Source organism: Aplysia californica, unplaced genomic scaffold (genome assembly GCF_000002075.1).
Source record: "Aplysia californica isolate F4 #8 unplaced genomic scaffold, AplCal3.0 scaffold00240, whole genome shotgun sequence".
In the NCBI taxonomy this organism is placed as follows: Eukaryota; Metazoa; Mollusca; class Gastropoda; order Aplysiida; family Aplysiidae; genus Aplysia; species Aplysia californica.
Window position 1 is genome coordinate 815,444 of NW_004797510.1, and position 18,821 is coordinate 834,264.

The window sequence follows — 18,821 nt, forward strand, 5'->3', positions numbered from 1 at the left end:
CGCTGGCAGTTCAGATCCTTAGGCCATAGTTTGCCCATGGTTGTTCTACATGATCTTCATTATGTCTGGTTGAATTTGATATTTCTACGACTGCTTCTTTCTTGTAAACATTTGTATTGTTTGACCAGGGAGATGTGTTCGCCTTTGGCTGTGGCTACTTTGGTCAGCTGGGTCAGGGCACCAACACCAAGAGTTCAAGGCCACTCAAGATACACGAGATCCCACAACCCGTCATGAGCATTGCCACAAAGTATTTCCACTCGGTAAGAGTTTCCTTGCTTAAACCGACAAAGTCATGCTGCCTCTCCTAGATATGCTATCTCTGTATATTTATTTCTGTACCTTTGTCTGCCATTTTGTTTGACTTGGAAATTTATTAATTATGCATATATGTGAAGCAGCTTGGTGAAATCAGGCGCTCGTCAAAGTAATGAAATTAAAGAAACTGGCCTTTTCCCTTTTATGTCAATGGTTTGTTGACTTTCAAGGCTTTCCTGTATATGTCTGTCAACTGGGAAGTGTTAAGCAGGACAGATACAATGCAAGTGTCATTTCCTTCATTTTGTCCGTCAACATTCGTCTTCCATAGGTTGCTGTGACCACAACCAACAAAGTGTACGTGTGGGGATGTCATCCTCATAACCTGAGACAGGTGGCATCTTCCATGCGTCAAGGCAAAGCTGCTGGGCGTTACATCCCAGAACAGACGTCTTTCCTCAACCCCAGCCTGGTAGATACGACCTATGTACATGGGAAAATCACTAAGGTGACGATCAAATACTTTGTTTTGTAATTTGTGATGCCGCAGCCTTTTTCTTCTTCCTTTATCTTCAGAATCCACACTGGGCTTCCACCTTTGACACTTCCTCAGAAATAATAGAATTAAATACAAGGACAACGATGCTCAAATGTACATACTTAAATTAATTTTTGTTGATTGTATCTGCCTTCATCCCTGTTATTTATTTTAACTGCTTTGCTAAGTGAGGAAGTTCACTTTTTAATGCACTTATGCACTTGAGGCAACTCCTACAAAAAAACAACAACAACAGAAACAAAAAAAAAACCTCGGAAAAAGTTCAGTGCTGCTGCTGGTAAATCCAGTGCTTTTTCTATGTGATTGTTTATTCCCTACTTTCTTCCTCTTCCCCACTCAAAATGACTCTTATTATTTCAATGTAGGCCTACTTCTCTTGATTTCAAACTAGCCATCAAATCTTCAGCTTGACATTTAACTGTATTAAGATAAAGTTTCTCGTATGCATGTTTTTGTAATGTCATTGAGACAAGCTATAGAGTCATTGTCAGGTGTGCAAGAATGATATTATTTTGTATGTCATCCAATGACTATTTGTGTGTCTATGAGCATCTGTGCATGTAAGTGTGTGTGGATGTGTGTGGGTGTGATGTGGGTGTGTGTGTGTGAGAGAGAGAGAGAGAGAGATTGTATAATAATGAGTGCATGTGTATGTATGTATTTACGATGCTGCAGCAAATGTCTCTTTTGTGGAAATTAATTAACTGTTCTGTTATTTTGTCTTGTCTTACCTTATCCTCTCTTATCTTTTTATCTTATCTGACTTACCGTATCTTACGTCCCAGGTGTGTTGCGGCAGTCTCCACACAGTCCTTGTGGCTGAGGATGGAGGTGTGTACGTGTGGGGGAGGAACTTGGAGGGTCAGCTAGGGACAGGATCCAGACAGGATGAGGTATGATGGTCAAAGCTCAGAATGTTCCTAATTGATTTTTAAGATCTGCCTTTCTTTGGAAAGTGATTAACACATTAATGAATCAGCGTGTTTTGTCTTTTCTCCAACAACTAAAATTTCCTTTTGATCTCTTATTTTCATGTAATCTTGTTTTCTATGTATGCTACGTTACCATGATTTTCAAGTCTTCCTTTTTTATGCGAGTTCTATTTCTTTGTTTATCAGGTTAGACATTGTTTCTTAACCCTATCCGTACGCCCTGGGGTCATTTTGTACCCCCAGGGTTGTGTTCTTCACATTTTAGAATACTTCTAGTATGAAGATCTCTTAGAAGCTTTCAGTATTTCTCAAAAAGTCATTTTGACGGACTCCTATGCAAAGCGTTTGGATCGGATTAACGAGTAAATTTCCTCTTTGAAAGTGATGGCACAGAGTTCCCCATGTCGTATGGATACGATAGTAAAACACAGCGCACAGATAGGGTTAAGGAAAGATACTTTATATCTTCCATTGGTTCGGCTGAAAGTGGGACCTAAAGATCAATACATTGGTAACATGATAGTTTGTGCCTAACAGGCTGCAACAACAAACCTTGGAATGAACTAACGTGCCAAGATAGTTGTTATGTAGCAGTGTTACCCTTTTCCTCAGAGGGGATCCACACACATACATAAACACTGCACAGCTGTAGTTGAACCTTCTCTAAAGCTAGGCGCGCACAGGGCAACTTTATCTGCGCAACAGTTTAAATCTTCTGCGCTTGCCTCTTCTCAGTTTACTGTGTAACACAGAAGTTTTTAGCAACAGTTGCCTGCAAGTTGTGACAAAACACAAACTTTTCGGTCGCCGGAATCTGGAGTTGCCTGTGCTCACCGTGCTTCTTTGTTTCATTGATTTCACTCGGGCAACAAAACTGTTGTGCGGTTTAAGTTACCCTGTGTGCGCCTTGCCTAATGACCACGTGTCCAAGGCAAACGCCTGTACTTCCCAATTTCCATCATGCCTTTTTTTAAAGATTACAATGGGTAGCCATCTTGGTCTATTCTGACTGTATTTACTTTACCCCATAAAACCCCAAACTGATTGGCTTGCTATTCTTTGACCAGCGGATGCCAAAGATGCTGACATCGATCAATGACCAGAACATCGTGTGTGTGGCTAGCGGAGGAGAGTTCACACTCGCCATGGACGCCGAGGGAAGTGTCTGGCTCTGGGGAAAGAACGACAGTGGACAGGTAAAGAATAATAATAATAAATAATAAATAGCATTTGTATAGCGCATATCCCCGCTCAACAGCAGGCTCTATGCGCTTTACACTATATTAAAGAACGACAGTGGACAGATAAAAAACGACAAAGGACGACAGTTGACAGGTAAAGAACGACAGAACGACAAAGAATGACAGTGGACAGGTAAGGACAGTGGACAGGTAAAGAACGACATTAAAACGACATTAAACAGGTAAAGAACAACAGTAGACAGGTAAAGAACAACAGTGGACAGGCAAAATGCAACAGCGAGCAGGTAAGGACAGTAGACAAGTAAGGACAGTAGACAAGTAAGGACAGTGGACAGGGAAAGAATGATAGCAGACTGGTAACAGGTAAAAAACGACAAAGAATGTCAGTGGACAGGTAAAGAATGACAGTGGACAGGTAAAGAACAACTGTGGACAGGTAGGATTGCGAACAAGAGATGGCTTCTTTTCCAGATTTTGGCAAAACTCTAAACTGGCGTCTGTGGTGTAGCTGTTACGTTCTTCTTAGAGTACGACCATCTGTCTGCAGGAATACAGTATCTCACTCAACTCTGATTGGCCCTGAAAAGCAGCTTCTTCTTTCCTACCAAACATCTATCGTCCTTATCTGCCCTTTTTCTTTTTTATGTTTGTTACTCTCTTGTAACACCTCTTATCTTCTAGCGCTCATATGACCTTATGCAGTTGCGAGCGCCGTGAAACCTCTACTACTACCTGAAAAGCAGGAGTATAGTAGGAATGAAGTAGCCTGATCCAGATTGTGCCAGTGTGAATGTAAAACACTTATAATAAACAATTAACATAATTCTTGAAAGCATGCATATTGGGAAACGTTTTTTCTTTTTTTTCTTTCATGCTTTGAGAATTGGATTTCAATATTGATGGTGTCAAAAACCATTAATGTAACCAGTAGTGATATCGATAATGCAAATACTTTTTTATGCCAGATGATTCTTCGATTATTTATGTTGTTTTTCGTTTTGAAAGTCACTTGCAGAGATGTGTTAAAAAAGTAAAATTTGGTTTATTTCGTTGTCACAATTTTAAATTATTGAAGCTACTTTTCATTAGAAAAAGATAATCAATTTGTCTTCAATGTCTGGAATGTTAACATTATTTTTATGCAGTAGTGTCAATGTATATGTTTATTTGGTCTAAATTCCCCCAAAAACATGTTTAGGGGTGGGGAGAGAAAAGAATGTGTAAAACATTTGTATGTGTATCAAATTGAGGAATATGCAGACTTCAACATAAGTTAAGGACCACTTGCAAATACTCTGAGTGGTCTTCTTGGGTCGACCTGCACATGGGCGTTCTTGGATTGATCCAGTGGGTTGATGGCGCTGCCTCAAGCGGACAATGACAGAGTGTGACACTGCAAGCCTTCTGGCAACATCTCGAGCTCCAACTCCATCTTTCAGCCATGCCTTAGCCCTGGCACGGTCAAAGTCTCTCAGCTTTCGTCTTTGTGGCATGTTGATGTGATACTGGATTTTGCGCAAACGGCTGCTTATATTGCCACCAAAGTGAGCACAGTTCAAGACTGTACGCCCGCTTATGATGTTCACCAGAAATTTTGACTGAGGAATGTTCGTGGTGTCGCACACAAGTCGATAAAAAAACAGCAAATTTTTGCTAAAATTTCCCAAGGATTTCCGTGCTGCACGTGGTGGTTTTGTCCCATTAGGAAGCTTTGCAGTACACATTGGTAACCCATTAACATTTTCAGAGCAAAAAAATTGAAACATTCCTTGCTGTCTTTTTTCTGATTTAAAAAAAATCAGGGCTTTCTGTCAAGGTGGCCCTTAACTTATGTTGAAGTCTGTACTTCAATTCTGGAAACACTGTTCAAATTATTGTCCACTCTAAATGAACCCATTAAAAGGTGCTGCGATAGAGTGGTTCATGATTGTATTAATTTGGAAATGAGTTAAGGTAGCATATCAAATGTACTAATACTAAGCTCCTCTGAAATATGCTAGCTCTTTGAGCTGCTATATATACAAAGGAGTAAAATGTTCTAAATTCCCAAGAATCTTTGGATATTTTATGTATTTAAAGAGCTATGTTTCTTGATTTCAGCTGGGATTTGCACGGTCTCGTCGGGATGGTCAAGGTTCTTCCAAGGTCGGGGGTGCTTTAGGTTTTCACCGATCGTCTTCTCAGCCACACAACATGGAGGCCAGCACTCCGTCAGAGCTAAAAGGTCTGCCCGTCTCTGACGTGAACGACCCTCTGTGGATGTCTCTGCTCGGCTCTTTGTCAGTGGACAACATTTGGGTGAGTTTATCTTCAATTAACAGTGACAATTGGATGAATTCAGCTTAAATTAAAGTGACATTTGGATGAGTTTAGCTTCAATTAATGTGACATTTGGGTGAGTCTATCTTTGATTAAAAGTGACAATTAGGTGAATTCGGCTTCAGTCAAAGTGACATTTGGATGAGTTCAGCCTCAGCAGATACAGAATATTTGACTGAGTATTGCATCTGTTTACATTTATCATTTACATAGGTTTCTTTTCTAAGGATGGATAATGTCTGGGTCAATTTAGTTTCTGTTCACAGTTAACATTTGATTGAGCATAGCTTCAACAGAAGTTTACTAACAATTTGCAGATAAAATTAGAGTACGTTATGTTGCAGTTTATAGGGAATATTTTGGTCTTTTGCTTTGGGTTAGTTTTGCCTCAGTTGACTTATGATATATGTTTAGACACATTTAGCATAGTTTATGGATTGTGTCAATGTGGTTTTCTTTACTCAAATAAAACAATCAAACTTTTCCATAATTGACCAGCGTCTTAGGTGTAGTGGTTAGACTCTTTGCTGTCGCACTCAGGAGACCCAAGTGGGGAGAACTTTTATGGAGCATGTAAAGTTTTTCTGCTGGGATGTTGTATCCATCTTAGTCCAGGTCGGTCCTGAAAAGCAGGGTGGAAGCCTGCCTCCTAAATGATCTAGAATGCATTGATGGGAACGTAAAAAGACCTACTGTAAAAAAAAAAATTAAAGATTCTATGATGTTTCAGAGTGACAATCAAACCCTGGAGTCAGAGAATGTACTGGAGACGTTGCCCCATTTAGACCAGCTGGGTGCTGAGATGTACGACAGTTGTGTCATTCCTGTTGTCCTCAAGGTAATACAGCGGGTGGTTGGAGGGCACCTCTGTCTGGTGGAATCTACTTATTTTGCAGTCCCTCTTCTGTTTCTGTCTGTATGTCTTGCTTTTTCCCTAGAACTAAATGACCATTCTTTTGTCTGTGTGTTTCTCTTAATATTGATAAGAGCTGACAGTAAATAATTCAACAATTGAAATTATTGATATTCAAAGATTGAACTCTCACTCTATTTCAAAGTAGTGTGCTTGTTTTAAGCAAAAGAAATGACCAAAAAAAAAAAACCAACAAACAAAATGTATAGAAAAGAAAAGAGGAAAGCTCATATTGTTGATCCTGTATTACAGCTTTTTCCCGTCGGTCACATGTATTGAAATCATGGCTTCCAATTTTATGTATTTCCAGAAAATGTTTTCCATCCACCTGTTCTAGGAAGGGAAAGGGTGACTCCGGAGAGAGAGAAGATGGAACTAGATTATACTTGATTTCTCTGTGAGAAATTTAATCATGGCTTTACAAGAATGGTAAAAAAAATAAACACATGAGAGGGGATGAAGGGGAGAGACTGTGTCATCGGTTACATTTTTTAATCTGTTTGTTGAAGAATGTTCATTTTACTTTTCATGTGTATTTAGGGATGTTGTATTACATCTGTATAAACAAGATCTAAAACTTTTGGATTTTTTCGTAGGCTTTGGAGAGTGTGTGTCACAGCAGCCCATCCTTGCAGAAGAGTGTGGACCTGGGAGACTGGCTGACCGCTGGACAGATCAGCTGTCTGGAGGAACATTATGTGCAGGTGAGGCTGTGGGCTCATGTTGTGGTCATCTAAGGATGGCCACTGGCCACTTTGATTGTGCGGAGGAAAGATATGTACAGAAGTCTGTGTTCCATGAAGACAGCTTCAAATCTGCTGAATAACTTGCATAGCTTTTAATCTGTTTTTTGGAATTTTTGTAGTATTACAAAAGTGTTTATTTATTTTATTTCTTTTATTATTTTTTTTTTTTTAATTCGTAAAAAAATCTTCTTTTTTTTTTACCTATCTAAAATTAAAAATACTTTCTTATACGATTGAATCTGCTCTGACAACTGCTTGTCCAATATAATTGCTTGTGAAAACAACCTCTTCCCTCTTTTCTCTTAGCATTTTTACTGTAACGACACTTTTCAAGAGGACCATTTGTTTAAGATGACCACTTTTTTCCTCGACAAAGGGTGGCCATCTTGGACAATTTCTACTAGAGTTTCATACCTGCTAAATGACTTACGTTGCTTTTAAGCCTGTTTTGGAATTTTTTTAGATTAAAACAAAAGTATTTAGTTGTTGTTTTTCTTAATTAAGTTTCTTTTTTTCCTTTCTCTAGGCCCTTCACTACAGGTTGAAAGCCGTCATGGAAGGTGCGTGTGGCGTTGTGAGCGAGGTGGGGACCAATTTGTGCGCACAGCTCGTGGCACATCACATCAGGTCAGTCCGACTGTTGTCTGTTTGTCCGACTGTTGTCTGTTTGTCTGACTGTTGTCTGTTTGTCCGACAGTTGTCTGTGTGTCCGACTGTTGTCTGTTTGTCCGACTGTTGTCTGTTTGTCCGACTGTTGTCTGTTTGTCCGACAGTTGTCTGTGTGTCCGACTGTTGTCTGTTTGTCCGACAGGTCGCTACCCTAGAACTACAAAGTTCTATCTGCTCAGTGCCTAGTCTTGAGAAATTTGACTTTTAACATTTTTAGTTTCACAACATGTCAAGCTTTTTCGAATGCAATTCTTTGAATATCTCAACAACTCAAAATGATCTTACGATTTTGTTAGAGCAGATAGAACATTTGTTTCTTTACCTCACGGTCTTAGTTATTCAAAATGACTAAAAATGTCAGAAAGAAATTCGTAATTCTAAGGTAGCGAGTTGTCTGTTTGTTTGTCTGAGTGTTGTGTGTTTGTGTCACCTTTGCATCATCTTCTAAAACAAGAGTAGGAGATTGTACTGTTCATGCTTTGTCCTGAAACTGGTTTTAGGTGTTCTTGTTTTGAATCGTAATTCTCTACAGATTCTTCTGGAAAATGGAGGGGGAAGGCATTTGTTTACTGAGTAATGTTCCTTTTCCCATACTTTATTTCTAAAAATTTATGAAAAACAAAGTTCTCGACTCCAATGTATAAATGAATTATTACACTTGCTCTCAAGCAAGCACATACATACATGCACCTAAACTAAAACATACACTCACATATATCTAATCTTACGACCAGGTGGGTGGTTGGCGGGTGTTCTTGTGTGGTTTGCTTCTTCTTTCCTGTTAAACATCTATCATCCTTATCTCCTCTCCTTCTTTTTTGTGTTTGATATTCTCTTGTAGTACCTCTAATCTTCGGCACTTATATGACCTTATTGTGTTGCAAGTGCCATAAAACACTTACTAAAACTTAACTTACAACCAGATCTTTCTATCATCAGCGTCCCTTTGTTGAAGGGATGGTGTTATTAACAGACTAAGGATCAGTAGAACACATGTCGCACATTAACACCTCCTCCCAGGAGTGAACAATCCTTTGTGCATGGGATGAAATAAATGTTTTATTATTCAGTGCCATGTATTAGAATGTGTTAAATTCTGAGAAACACACATACTGAATATTTTAACATGTATTATCTATTTTACATTCAGGAAAAAGATAGCCCTTTTTAATAGTATCGATCTGAAAAAGGTTATTGCTTTTATATGGGAAGTAGGTTTAGAATTAAAATACATTATGTTTAGATTTACAAACATTCTCTTACTATATGTTACATTGTAAATATATTTGAAGATTAATTATTTATCTACTGAAAATTATATAAAGTGTGTGATTATTCATTTATTAAATCTCTGTTAACAAAAATTGTATACATCGCTGACTTAAGCAAGTTGTGTCAGTATTACTGAAACAACTTTAAATACACATACAAAAAGCACACTCACTCATGTGCACACTCATTTGGTTGTTGGTGGTCAATCTGATGGGGTCTACTCCCTCTACTTCATTTTGGTGTTACTGTTATTTGATATTTCCATCCCTCTCTTGTGAAATTTGGAGTATTTTGCTGACTCTCTCATAAAATACCACTTGACTGAAGCTTGTAGTCAGTTCCTCTATAAAATGGGAGTAGCTTTTTAAAACGTTTCTTTCATGGGCTTGGCAAATTTATATATTAAGACAGATAGAGAGAGGGGGGGGGAGGGAGAGAGAGCGACAGCAGATGCAAAGCTCACTCAAACATATATTACGAGAGAGAGAGAAGAGTGATGGAAGGAGAGAGAAAAAGAGAGAGTGAGAGACGGATAGAAAGAAAAGGGAGAATGGGATGTCATCTGGTCATGTAAGAATGAATAGTGCGCGCTCACAAGTGGGGTTTTTTTGTGTGTGGTTATGTGTATTTTTTGTGTCTGTGGTTATGTGTATGTGTGTGTTGGTTTTATGTTATGTGTCATACTTTGTGACATAGCAGATGGGGAAAACACATTGTCCTGTCTTCTTTCTATTTTAAAAAAATGCCCATGTGTGTCTGTTCCTTACCATATCTCCCATTGTTGTGCTGCCCCAGGTTGGTGAGTGACAAAGCTTTGCCTGCCTCCCACATCAGGAAGGAGCTGCAACAGCTGTGTAGTCATGTAAGTGTTGACCACATTCACAAATATTTTTTCACTCATACAATCGAAATTGTCCAAGACAGCCATAACTTGCAGAAGAGAAAAGTTGTTGTTTCAAACAGGTGGATGCCTTTGAAGGTATCTGTTTAAATGTAAAAAAAAAAAAAAAACTGGGGGGGGGGGGGGGTAGGAGGTGACTTTTAGATCAGGTTTGACAGTATTTCTCTATCTGCTTATTAAGTTATTTGTCTCTCAGACTAATATTTACCCACCTGTCCTTCAACTCGTCCATCCATCTATCCTTCTTTTAATAACAGTCAAAACTGCTGTAATGACCTCCTGTCCAAGACAATCACCTGCAGAAACAACCACTTCCCTCTTCCCCCCTTGCATTACTTCTATGACATTGTTGTGACACCGTCTAAGGTGTCCATCTGTCTAAGACAACCAATTTTGTCCCACCCAAAGGGTGGCTGTCTGAGACAATTTCGACAGTATTTCCCTATCTGTCCATCTGCCTGTCTGTCCTTCAATTTGATATCTGTACATTTATTCATCCACTCATTTTTCCATCCATTCAATTTTTATTTATTCATTTTTTCTATATCTTCACTATCATTATTTTTTTTCTCCTTTTTTGTTAATTTTTTTCCGACTGCTTTCCTTTAAGTTGTGAATTGCTAATATTTTCTTATGTAGTGCAGATCTTTACAGTTTAGAGTTTGGTTCCTTATTCTGTTTTCGTATCTGATTTTTCTTTCTCTAATTCAGACATTGTACCTATGGCAAGAGTATGGTTTACCAATCACCAACTTGGAGTCAATCTTCTCCCAACACCTTTCCACATTAGCGTCTTGGCTTGTGCAAGTTGTTCTAAGGTGAGAAATTATTGTGTGCTGCACTGTGAATCTGATTTTTGTTTTAATGTAGTGAATATTTTTAGTTTTTGAAATGATATATGAAGGATTTAAATTTCTAGTATTTTTTCAGAGGTGTCATCTTTAGTGGTTGCCTAACCTATCCAATTGACTAGTACAGTCGAACTTGCCCTGGCGGCCACCTCTATAAGATGGTCACTAGTACAAACGGCCACTTTCCATTTCCCCCTTGCTTTTTTTCTATATAATTTAATTGTGTAAAACGAGCACCTGTCCAACGCGGCCGCGGCCACCATATTTTAACACACAACCCCTATCACACTAAGCAATAACACCTGTCTTAGACGGCCACCTTAGTGACTCCATTACGTTTTGTCATTAATTGTGCATTGGCCCCTGGCGTTGTGGGCGAGCCATCATAATCTAATCACCTGTCGTTGTTGTTAGGTAGTCCCTCCAACCGATCATGTTGCGTAGGCCCCTCCCACTGTTGACCAATAGGTACTAATTTTCAGCTGCTGGTGAGGTAAGTGTGTGATCCCTCATAACCCATAAGCCCCACCCAGAACTCATACACAAATCGTGAGATGAGTGGTCACTGTTTACCCAGTCTGTAACAAAGTAACAATGGACGTCAACATGAACTTGCGACAGAAGCGTATCTCGTTCTCCGAGTGGTGGCAACCCATGTGTTTGTTGTAACATGGCACTCGGTCTTCCTCGTCTTATACATTTCGTATTATTGTCACCCTGGCGCAAAATCAGCAACAACAAAAAAATAACAAACAAAATACAAACCAACAACTAAAACAACAACAATGCGGCTACTTTAGTTTGGGACTTCAGATGGGAATTGTTTGTTTTCCTCATCTTGATCAGTCCCTCCTAAGACGGCCACCTGTCTTATACGGCCACTTTTCTCCTTGACAATGGGTGGCCGTCTTACACACATTATTATCGTCATAATTTATTATTATTATTATTATTATTATTATCATCATTGTTATTACTAATTATTATTAATATCATTATTATTATTGTCATGGGTGGTTGGTGGGTGCTCTTGTGTGGTTTGCTTCTTCTTTACTATCAAACATCTATCGTCTTTATCTCCCCTCCTTCTTTTTTTGTGTTTGTTACTCTCTTGTGACGCCTCTAATCTTCGGCACTTATATGACCTTATTGTGTTGCGAGTGCCGTAAAACTCTTACGAAAATGAAGTATTATTATTGTCATGATGTATTATCATTATTATCATTTCTGTTTGTTCTTTCCTCCAGGTTACCCTCAGGCTTGTCGTCCTTACCCCTCTCACAACAACAAGAACCGTTCTCAGCTCCCTTTGCCCTGAGAGTGCTGAAGTCTGCCATGGACTCGTCAAATTCCGCAGAGAATAAATTTGCTCCCGACTGGCGCCAGATGCTGGCGGGCCGGGTGCCGGATCACACGGTTTTACTCAAAGGCGTGCATCTTCAGAGCAAGGACAAGCTGACGCCTCAAGATAGGCTGTGGGGGGATATTCTCAAGTAAGTTCAGTGTTCATGTGTGTCTTGTCTGTCAATATTTCCATGCCAGTGGTTGGAGAGCGTCACGACTTGTAGATCTTACTCCTTTTCATTCCCTGTGTTGTTTTTGTTTACTCATTTTATATAACTTTTTCTCAGTACTAAAAGACTGTTTTCTGTTTACTCTGACTTCCAACAACTTTTTGGGACTTGGCATACTTGACTTTGTTGAGTGCAAGGGCCGCTCTATCAGAAGCAATGTGTCTTTGCTGTCATATGAACTGACCATAACCATTTGGTTTGGAAAAACCTTTTTTTATCAGCCACTAAACTCACAATTGCCTGAGGTATGTTACTTCTTTTAGTGATGCACGCTGAGTGTAAGGATACATGAACCTTGGTTACTGGACTCCCACCACCTCAGGTTGAAACTGCTTCATTGGGGGAAAGGATATAGATAGCACTCGCTTGGCTGTTTACTTGGGTTCCTGTGGATCTTCTTCTTTGTGTTCCCTTGCTAGATCTCGAAGGTAGTCAACTGCTGGTTCTTCAACCTGCAGTGCACTGATTTTTACATATGTTAGTGTTTTTCCTACTTCACAGGGCCTCTTGCCTTTAGGCAGCCACTTTCCAATTTTGAAGGTACTTTTTATGTTTTGATATTGACTAGAGTATTTTTACATTGCTGTATATGAATTTCATTCATTTTCAAATTTTTTTGGATGAAGCAGTCTGTAAAAAAAACCTATTAAAGTGGGATTTGTAAAAAATGCAAAATGTCCTGTTATTATGCTAAGTCGGTTCAAGGGATTGGACCCATTATTCACGTGAGTACTATGTGAGTTACGAACCCATGTGCAAAAGACTAATTTCTAGTCTCATAACCGGTTGTCATCTCTGCTTCAAAAAGTAAAATTCAAATGCTGGTGTTACTCCATTGTGTCTGCAGGAACATGAAGAAAGACTCGGGTGTGATAACTCTGACCCACAGTCAGCTTGACTACTTGGATGAACAAGAGCAGAGGTCAAAAGGTTTGTTTTTAGTTTAGTTTTTCGTTTAAGTCTGAGTTTTACATTGCTTACAACACAAATAGGTCATATATATAAGTTAGAAGTGTTACTGGAGAGTAACATATGAAAAAAAGAAAGAGATAAAAATGACAGATTTTTTATGAGAGAGAAGGAGCATACCACTCCAGAGCACTCGCCAACCACTCATGCTTTGCTTTAAGTTTTTTTTTTGTGTGTGTGGTTTTTTTTATTTTAAAGTTAGAATTCTTCAACATTTTCGTCAGAAATGCTTTCACAAAGGTAGACAATGGCAAGTAAAAACATCAGGTGTTGCATAGCAAAGGGACAGGGTGTTCCAGTGCTACTCGGAAAGATGCTTCTTCGTCATAATTTTCTTCCAGGGATTACTATTACATTTACAAAACGGACTTCAATATTGATTTGAAAATTGAGATAACATTCTGAAAAATATAAAGTACAGAAGTTCTATTGTAAACTTTAAAAGCCTGCCTTCTCAGTAATAGTTCATCTAGCTCCATGCATATGATTATAAGACAGCTAAAAGTATTTGCTTACTGTGTCTTATAGTAAAGGGGCAGCATTATAGATAAATTAAATTGTTGGTCTCTACCTAGAGTTTCTCATTACATGGGATGGTATTTTCAGGATAGTATCAGTTCCAATGTTTAAAGCGTTTACTTCAGATATAGTTTACCCTTTGGCAGACTGATATGCTTGATATGAATGAGGGCTTCAAGCTCTAAGGTGCAACAAGTGCTGTAGTTTTCTGTTGATCAAAATGTAGAGTCTAATTGTGAAAATGAAAGGAAATGATAAACTGAATATCTGTCAAATTATCAGTTCTTTGTGTAAGGTTCCTTTTTGAAATTTGTTCGTTCAGGAGTTGCAGATGTAGAGAGATACCGAGGCATTATGCAGCTATTTTTTTAATCTTTCATGAACTCTTGAGTAGTTACCTTTTGCTTTCCTAGAAACATTTTCAACTTCACCTTTGCCACATCAAATGGTTATATTTCTTCTTTCAGACCCACGACCCTCCTCAAAATCCATTGTCTTTTCATGTGGTCACTCCTTTTCGGAGAGTGTGTTCAAGTCCGAAGCAATGCCCAGCTTGACGTCAGAGCTGACCTCGGGTGGCCTGCGACTCCCCAACTCCTCCTCTCTCCTCCAGCACCTCCTGCAGCGACCTGGCCTCAAGCCCGCGGCCTGCCCGAAGTGTATCCTGCACGGACTCAGGATGAGCTGACGGCTGTGATGTTTCTCTTTTTGTTTATCTTGGGATGCAGTCCTCTCCTCAGTGACGCAGCAAACTATTTTTGTTGTTGTTACCTAATACATGTTTGTCAGACTCTAGATCAGGAGAATATCTTACGTAATGTCACAGGCAAGGTGTTCAGATGTACTCTGCTCAATTTGTTTTTCTTAATTTTATTGTAGTTTCTTAATCAGTGGTATCAATTGCATGTTCTCAAGAATACTATTTCAAAATTCAAATTCTACTTTTTGGAAACTGCAAGAAAAACTGCATGAAGTAGATATAATTTAACAAATGAATAAAACAGCTTTTTTTTTCTCTCTCTCCGGAAAAGTTTTCTTCTCTATGCTTACAACTGAACATCTGGCCCACAATATTATGTTTTATAATTATTGCATCATCTGTGCTGCTTCATGCAATTGGCGTAACTGCAAGAATTTGAGTTTTATCTATTACATCGATTGTTTGTGACAGTGAAAACTGATTAATTTTCTAAATACTTTCCAAGTGTTAACACACTTTAAAAAACGTTACAAGGCAAATATCCCCGGGTTCTTACTTAGAATATATTTTCTCTTAACCGATATAATATTGTTGGGTTGACTCGAACTTACCCAAATAAAAAACAGTCTAGCACACACATTGTGAAATGGATGGAATGTGGAAATCTTTTCACTTTGTATGAATGAATTTCTACATGCACATGTTTTACACACAAAGAATATATAAACGTGTGGCGTGCTGACAAAATGAGTTACTTCTTGTAATCCAAGAATGGAGATATCAGCTGAAAATCGACACTGGAGTCAGATTTATAGATTTTAATTGATGCTATTTTGTTCCAGTCTACTGTGTCTTTTATTATGACGTACTTACAAGTTGTACAAACTCCACCTACAAAGATGATGTATCAATTTCCATATATGGCTAAAATCCGAGAACTAACTCATTTTGTCAGCATGCCTCAAATATAATTTGGGACCTGAAAACCTGTTCGCTCTGTGCGTGTTTCACTATGTGGGTGCTAGACTGTACTGAAAAAAAGTCATGTCTCTGTTTTGTGCGTGTGTGCCTCTTGCCCAGAGTATATTTTTCTACGGACTCGAAATGAGCTTACAATTTATTTTACAACATCGCAGTCATATTTGTACGATCTGGATTCTGAGAATATTTGTGCTGTATACATTATTATATTATATGTGAGGCATCATGGGGAAACCAGGTGCTCGTCAAAATAATGAAATGGAAGAAACTGACCATTAATTGCTTATTGGGCAATTTTTATTGAATTTTTGTTTTGGGCTCAATACCTTTTATGCCCTTTTAAAAACCCATTCCTGTGCGAATTTTAATGTATAATGTTGGTCAAAGGCACAAAAAATGTTAATTTGCAGTTTCCAAGATGCTACAGATTCGGAAGTCACCAAAATTTGACGGTGATTTTTTCGGTAATTTAACTCTGACACTAGGGCACCCCACCCACGGTCCCACCTCTTTCGATTGCAAATATCTCCACTTCTGTTCAAGATATATGAATATATTTTTCATTGAAAGCAAGGCAAATGAACAGGCCTTAAGATGATATCAATAACTTCATATGCTAAAGAAACTGATGAGCGCCTGATTTCACCACGCTGCAACACATATGTGCATCGTCAGTGTTGCTGCATACAGTATGTAAAATTTGGATTTTGTTGATTATGTGCAATGCTTACAACACTGAAGACTTACAATGTACAATGATATTTATGATATAATGTCTTAGATCCTTTACAAATGTTAATGAAGTTGTACACTTGACTTTTGACAAATATTGTCAGAGCTGGTTTTTTGCTCAGAACATGCTTTTTTGGTTATTTTTTCTGTTGCTTTATTTAATTCCTCATCTTTCATAGGGTCAGAATTTACAGTGCTATGTTATTTGTGTGTGGGGGGTCTTTCCTGTTAAACATCTATCATCCTTATCTCCTCTCCTTCTTTTTTGTGTTTGTTACTCTCTTGTGACGCCTCTAATCTTCGGCACTTATATGACCTTATTGTGTTGCGAGTGCCGTAAAACTCTTACTAAAACTTAACTTACAACCAGATCTTTCTATCATCAGCGTCCCTTTGTTGAAGGGATGGTGTTATTAACAGACTAAGGATCAGTAGAACACATGTCGCACATTAACACCTCCTCCCAGGAGTGAACAATCCTTTGTGCATGGGATGAAATAAATCATTTATTATTCAGTGCCATGTATTAGAATGTGTTAAATTCTGAGAAACACACATACTGAATATATAAACATGTATTATCTATTTTACATTCAGGAAAAAGATAGCCCTTTTTAATAGTATCGATCTGAAAAAGGTTATTGCTTTTATATGGGAAGTAGGTTTAGAATTAAAATACATTATGTTTAGATTTACAAACATTCTCTTACTATATGTTACATTGTAAATATATTTGAAGATTAATTATTTATCTACTGAAAATTATATAAAGTGTGTGATTATTCATTTATTAAATCTCTGTTAACAAAAATTGTATACATCGCTGACTTAAGCAAGTTGTGTCAGTATTACTGAAACAACTTTAAATACACATACAAAAAGCACACTCACTCATGTGCACACTCATTTGGTTGTTGGTGGTCAATCTGATGGGGTCTACTCCCTCTACTTCATTTTGGTGTTACTGTTATTTGATATTTCCATCCCTCTCTTGTGAAATTTGGAGTATTTTGCTGACTCTCTCATAAAATACCACTTGACTGAAGCTTGTAGTCAGTTCCTCTATAAAATGGGAGTAGCTTTTTAAAACGTTTCTTTCATGGGCTTGGCAAATTTATATATTAAGACAGATAGAGAGAGGGGGGGGGAGGGAGAGAGAGCGACAGCAGATGCAAAGCTCACTCAAACATATATTACGAGAGAGAGAGAAGAGTGATGGAAGGAGAGAGAAAAAGAGAGAGTGAGAGACGGATAGAAAGAAAAGGGAGAATGGGATGTCATCTGGTCATGTAAGAATGAATAGTGCGCGCTCACAAGTGGGGTTTTTTTGTGTGTGGTTATGTGTATTTTTTGTGTCTGTGGTTATGTGTATGTGTGTGTTGGTTTTATGTTATGTGTCATACTTTGTGACATAGCAGATGGGGAAAACACATTGTCCTGTCTTCTTTCTATTTTAAAAAAATGCCCATGTGTGTCTGTTCCTTACCATATCTCCCATTGTTGTGCTGCCCCAGGTTGGTGAGTGACAAAGCTTTGCCTGCCTCCCACATCAGGAAGGAGCTGCAACAGCTGTGTAGTCATGTAAGTGTTGACCACATTCACAAATATTTTTTCACTCATACAATCGAAATTGTCCAAGACGGCCACCCATTGTTGAGGAGAAAAGTGGTTGTCTTAGACAGGTGGATGCCTTTGAAGGTATCTGTTTTCAAAACAAAACAAAAAAAAAAAACTGGGGGGGGGGGTAGGAGGTGACTTTTAGATCAGGTTTGACAGTATTTCTCTATCTGCTTATTAAGTTATTTGTCTCTCAGACTAATATTTACCCACCTGTCCTTCAACTCGTCCATCCATCTATCCTTCTTTTAATAACAGTCAAAACTGCTGTAATGACCTCCTGTCCAAGACAATCACCTGCAGAAACAACCACTTCCCTCTTCCCCCCTTGCATTACTTCTATGACATTGTTGTGACACCGTCTAAGGTGTCCATCTGTCTAAGACAACCAATTTTGTCCCACCCAAAGGGTGGCTGTCTGAGACAATTTCGACAGTATTTCCCTATCTGTCCATCTGCCTGTCTGTCCTTCAATTTGATATCTGTACATTTATTCATCCACTCATTTTTCCATCCATTCAATTTTTATTTATTCATTTTTTCTATATCTTCACTATCATTATTTTTTTTCTCCTTTTTTGTTAATTTTTTTCCGACTGCTTTCCTTTAAGTTGTGAATTGCTAATATTTTCTTATGTAGTGCAGATCTTTACAGTTTAGAGTTTGGTTCCTTATTCTGTTTTCGTATCTGATTTTTCTTTCTCTAATTCAGACATTGTACCTATGGCAAGAGTATGGTTTACCAATCACCAACTTGGAGTCAATCTTCTCCCAACACCTTTCCACATTAGCGTCTTGGCTTGTGCAAGTTGTTCTAAGGTGAGAAATTATTGTGTGCTGCACTGTGAATCTGATTTTTGTTTTAATGTAGTGAATATTTTTAGTTTTTGAAATGATATATGAAGGATTTAAATTTCTAGTATTTTTTCAGAGGTGTCATCTTTAGTGGTTGCCTAACCTATCCAATTGACTAGTACAGTCGAACTTGCCCTGGCGGCCACCTCTATAAGATGGTCACTAGTACAAACGGCCACTTTCCATTTCCCCCTTGCTTTTTTTCTATATAATTTAATTGTGTAAAACGAGCACCTGTCCAACGCGGCCGCG

The 18,821-nt window shown here is 38.4% G+C and overlaps 1 protein-coding gene across 2 annotated transcripts in view; it reads left to right on the forward strand.

Annotated features, from left to right (window-relative positions):
• The window catches only part of LOC101858037, a 51,482-nt gene extending 36,475 nt beyond the window's left edge, over positions 1–15,007 (forward strand). For both annotated transcript variants that reach the window (XM_005100216.3, XM_005100217.3), the window contains 13 exons: positions 129–263; positions 590–766; positions 1,603–1,710; positions 2,817–2,945; positions 5,052–5,249; positions 6,001–6,108; positions 6,780–6,887; positions 7,456–7,556; positions 9,666–9,732; positions 10,483–10,589; positions 11,870–12,115; positions 13,044–13,126; positions 14,152–15,007. In XM_005100216.3, coding sequence (XP_005100273.1) covers positions 129–263; positions 590–766; positions 1,603–1,710; positions 2,817–2,945; positions 5,052–5,249; positions 6,001–6,108; positions 6,780–6,887; positions 7,456–7,556; positions 9,666–9,732; positions 10,483–10,589; positions 11,870–12,115; positions 13,044–13,126; positions 14,152–14,372 — 1,788 coding nt within the window. In that variant the 3' untranslated portion in view covers positions 14,373–15,007. The remainder of the gene's footprint in view (positions 1–128; positions 264–589; positions 767–1,602; positions 1,711–2,816; positions 2,946–5,051; positions 5,250–6,000; positions 6,109–6,779; positions 6,888–7,455; positions 7,557–9,665; positions 9,733–10,482; positions 10,590–11,869; positions 12,116–13,043; positions 13,127–14,151) is intronic.
• Positions 15,008–18,821: the final 3,814 nt, after the last annotated feature.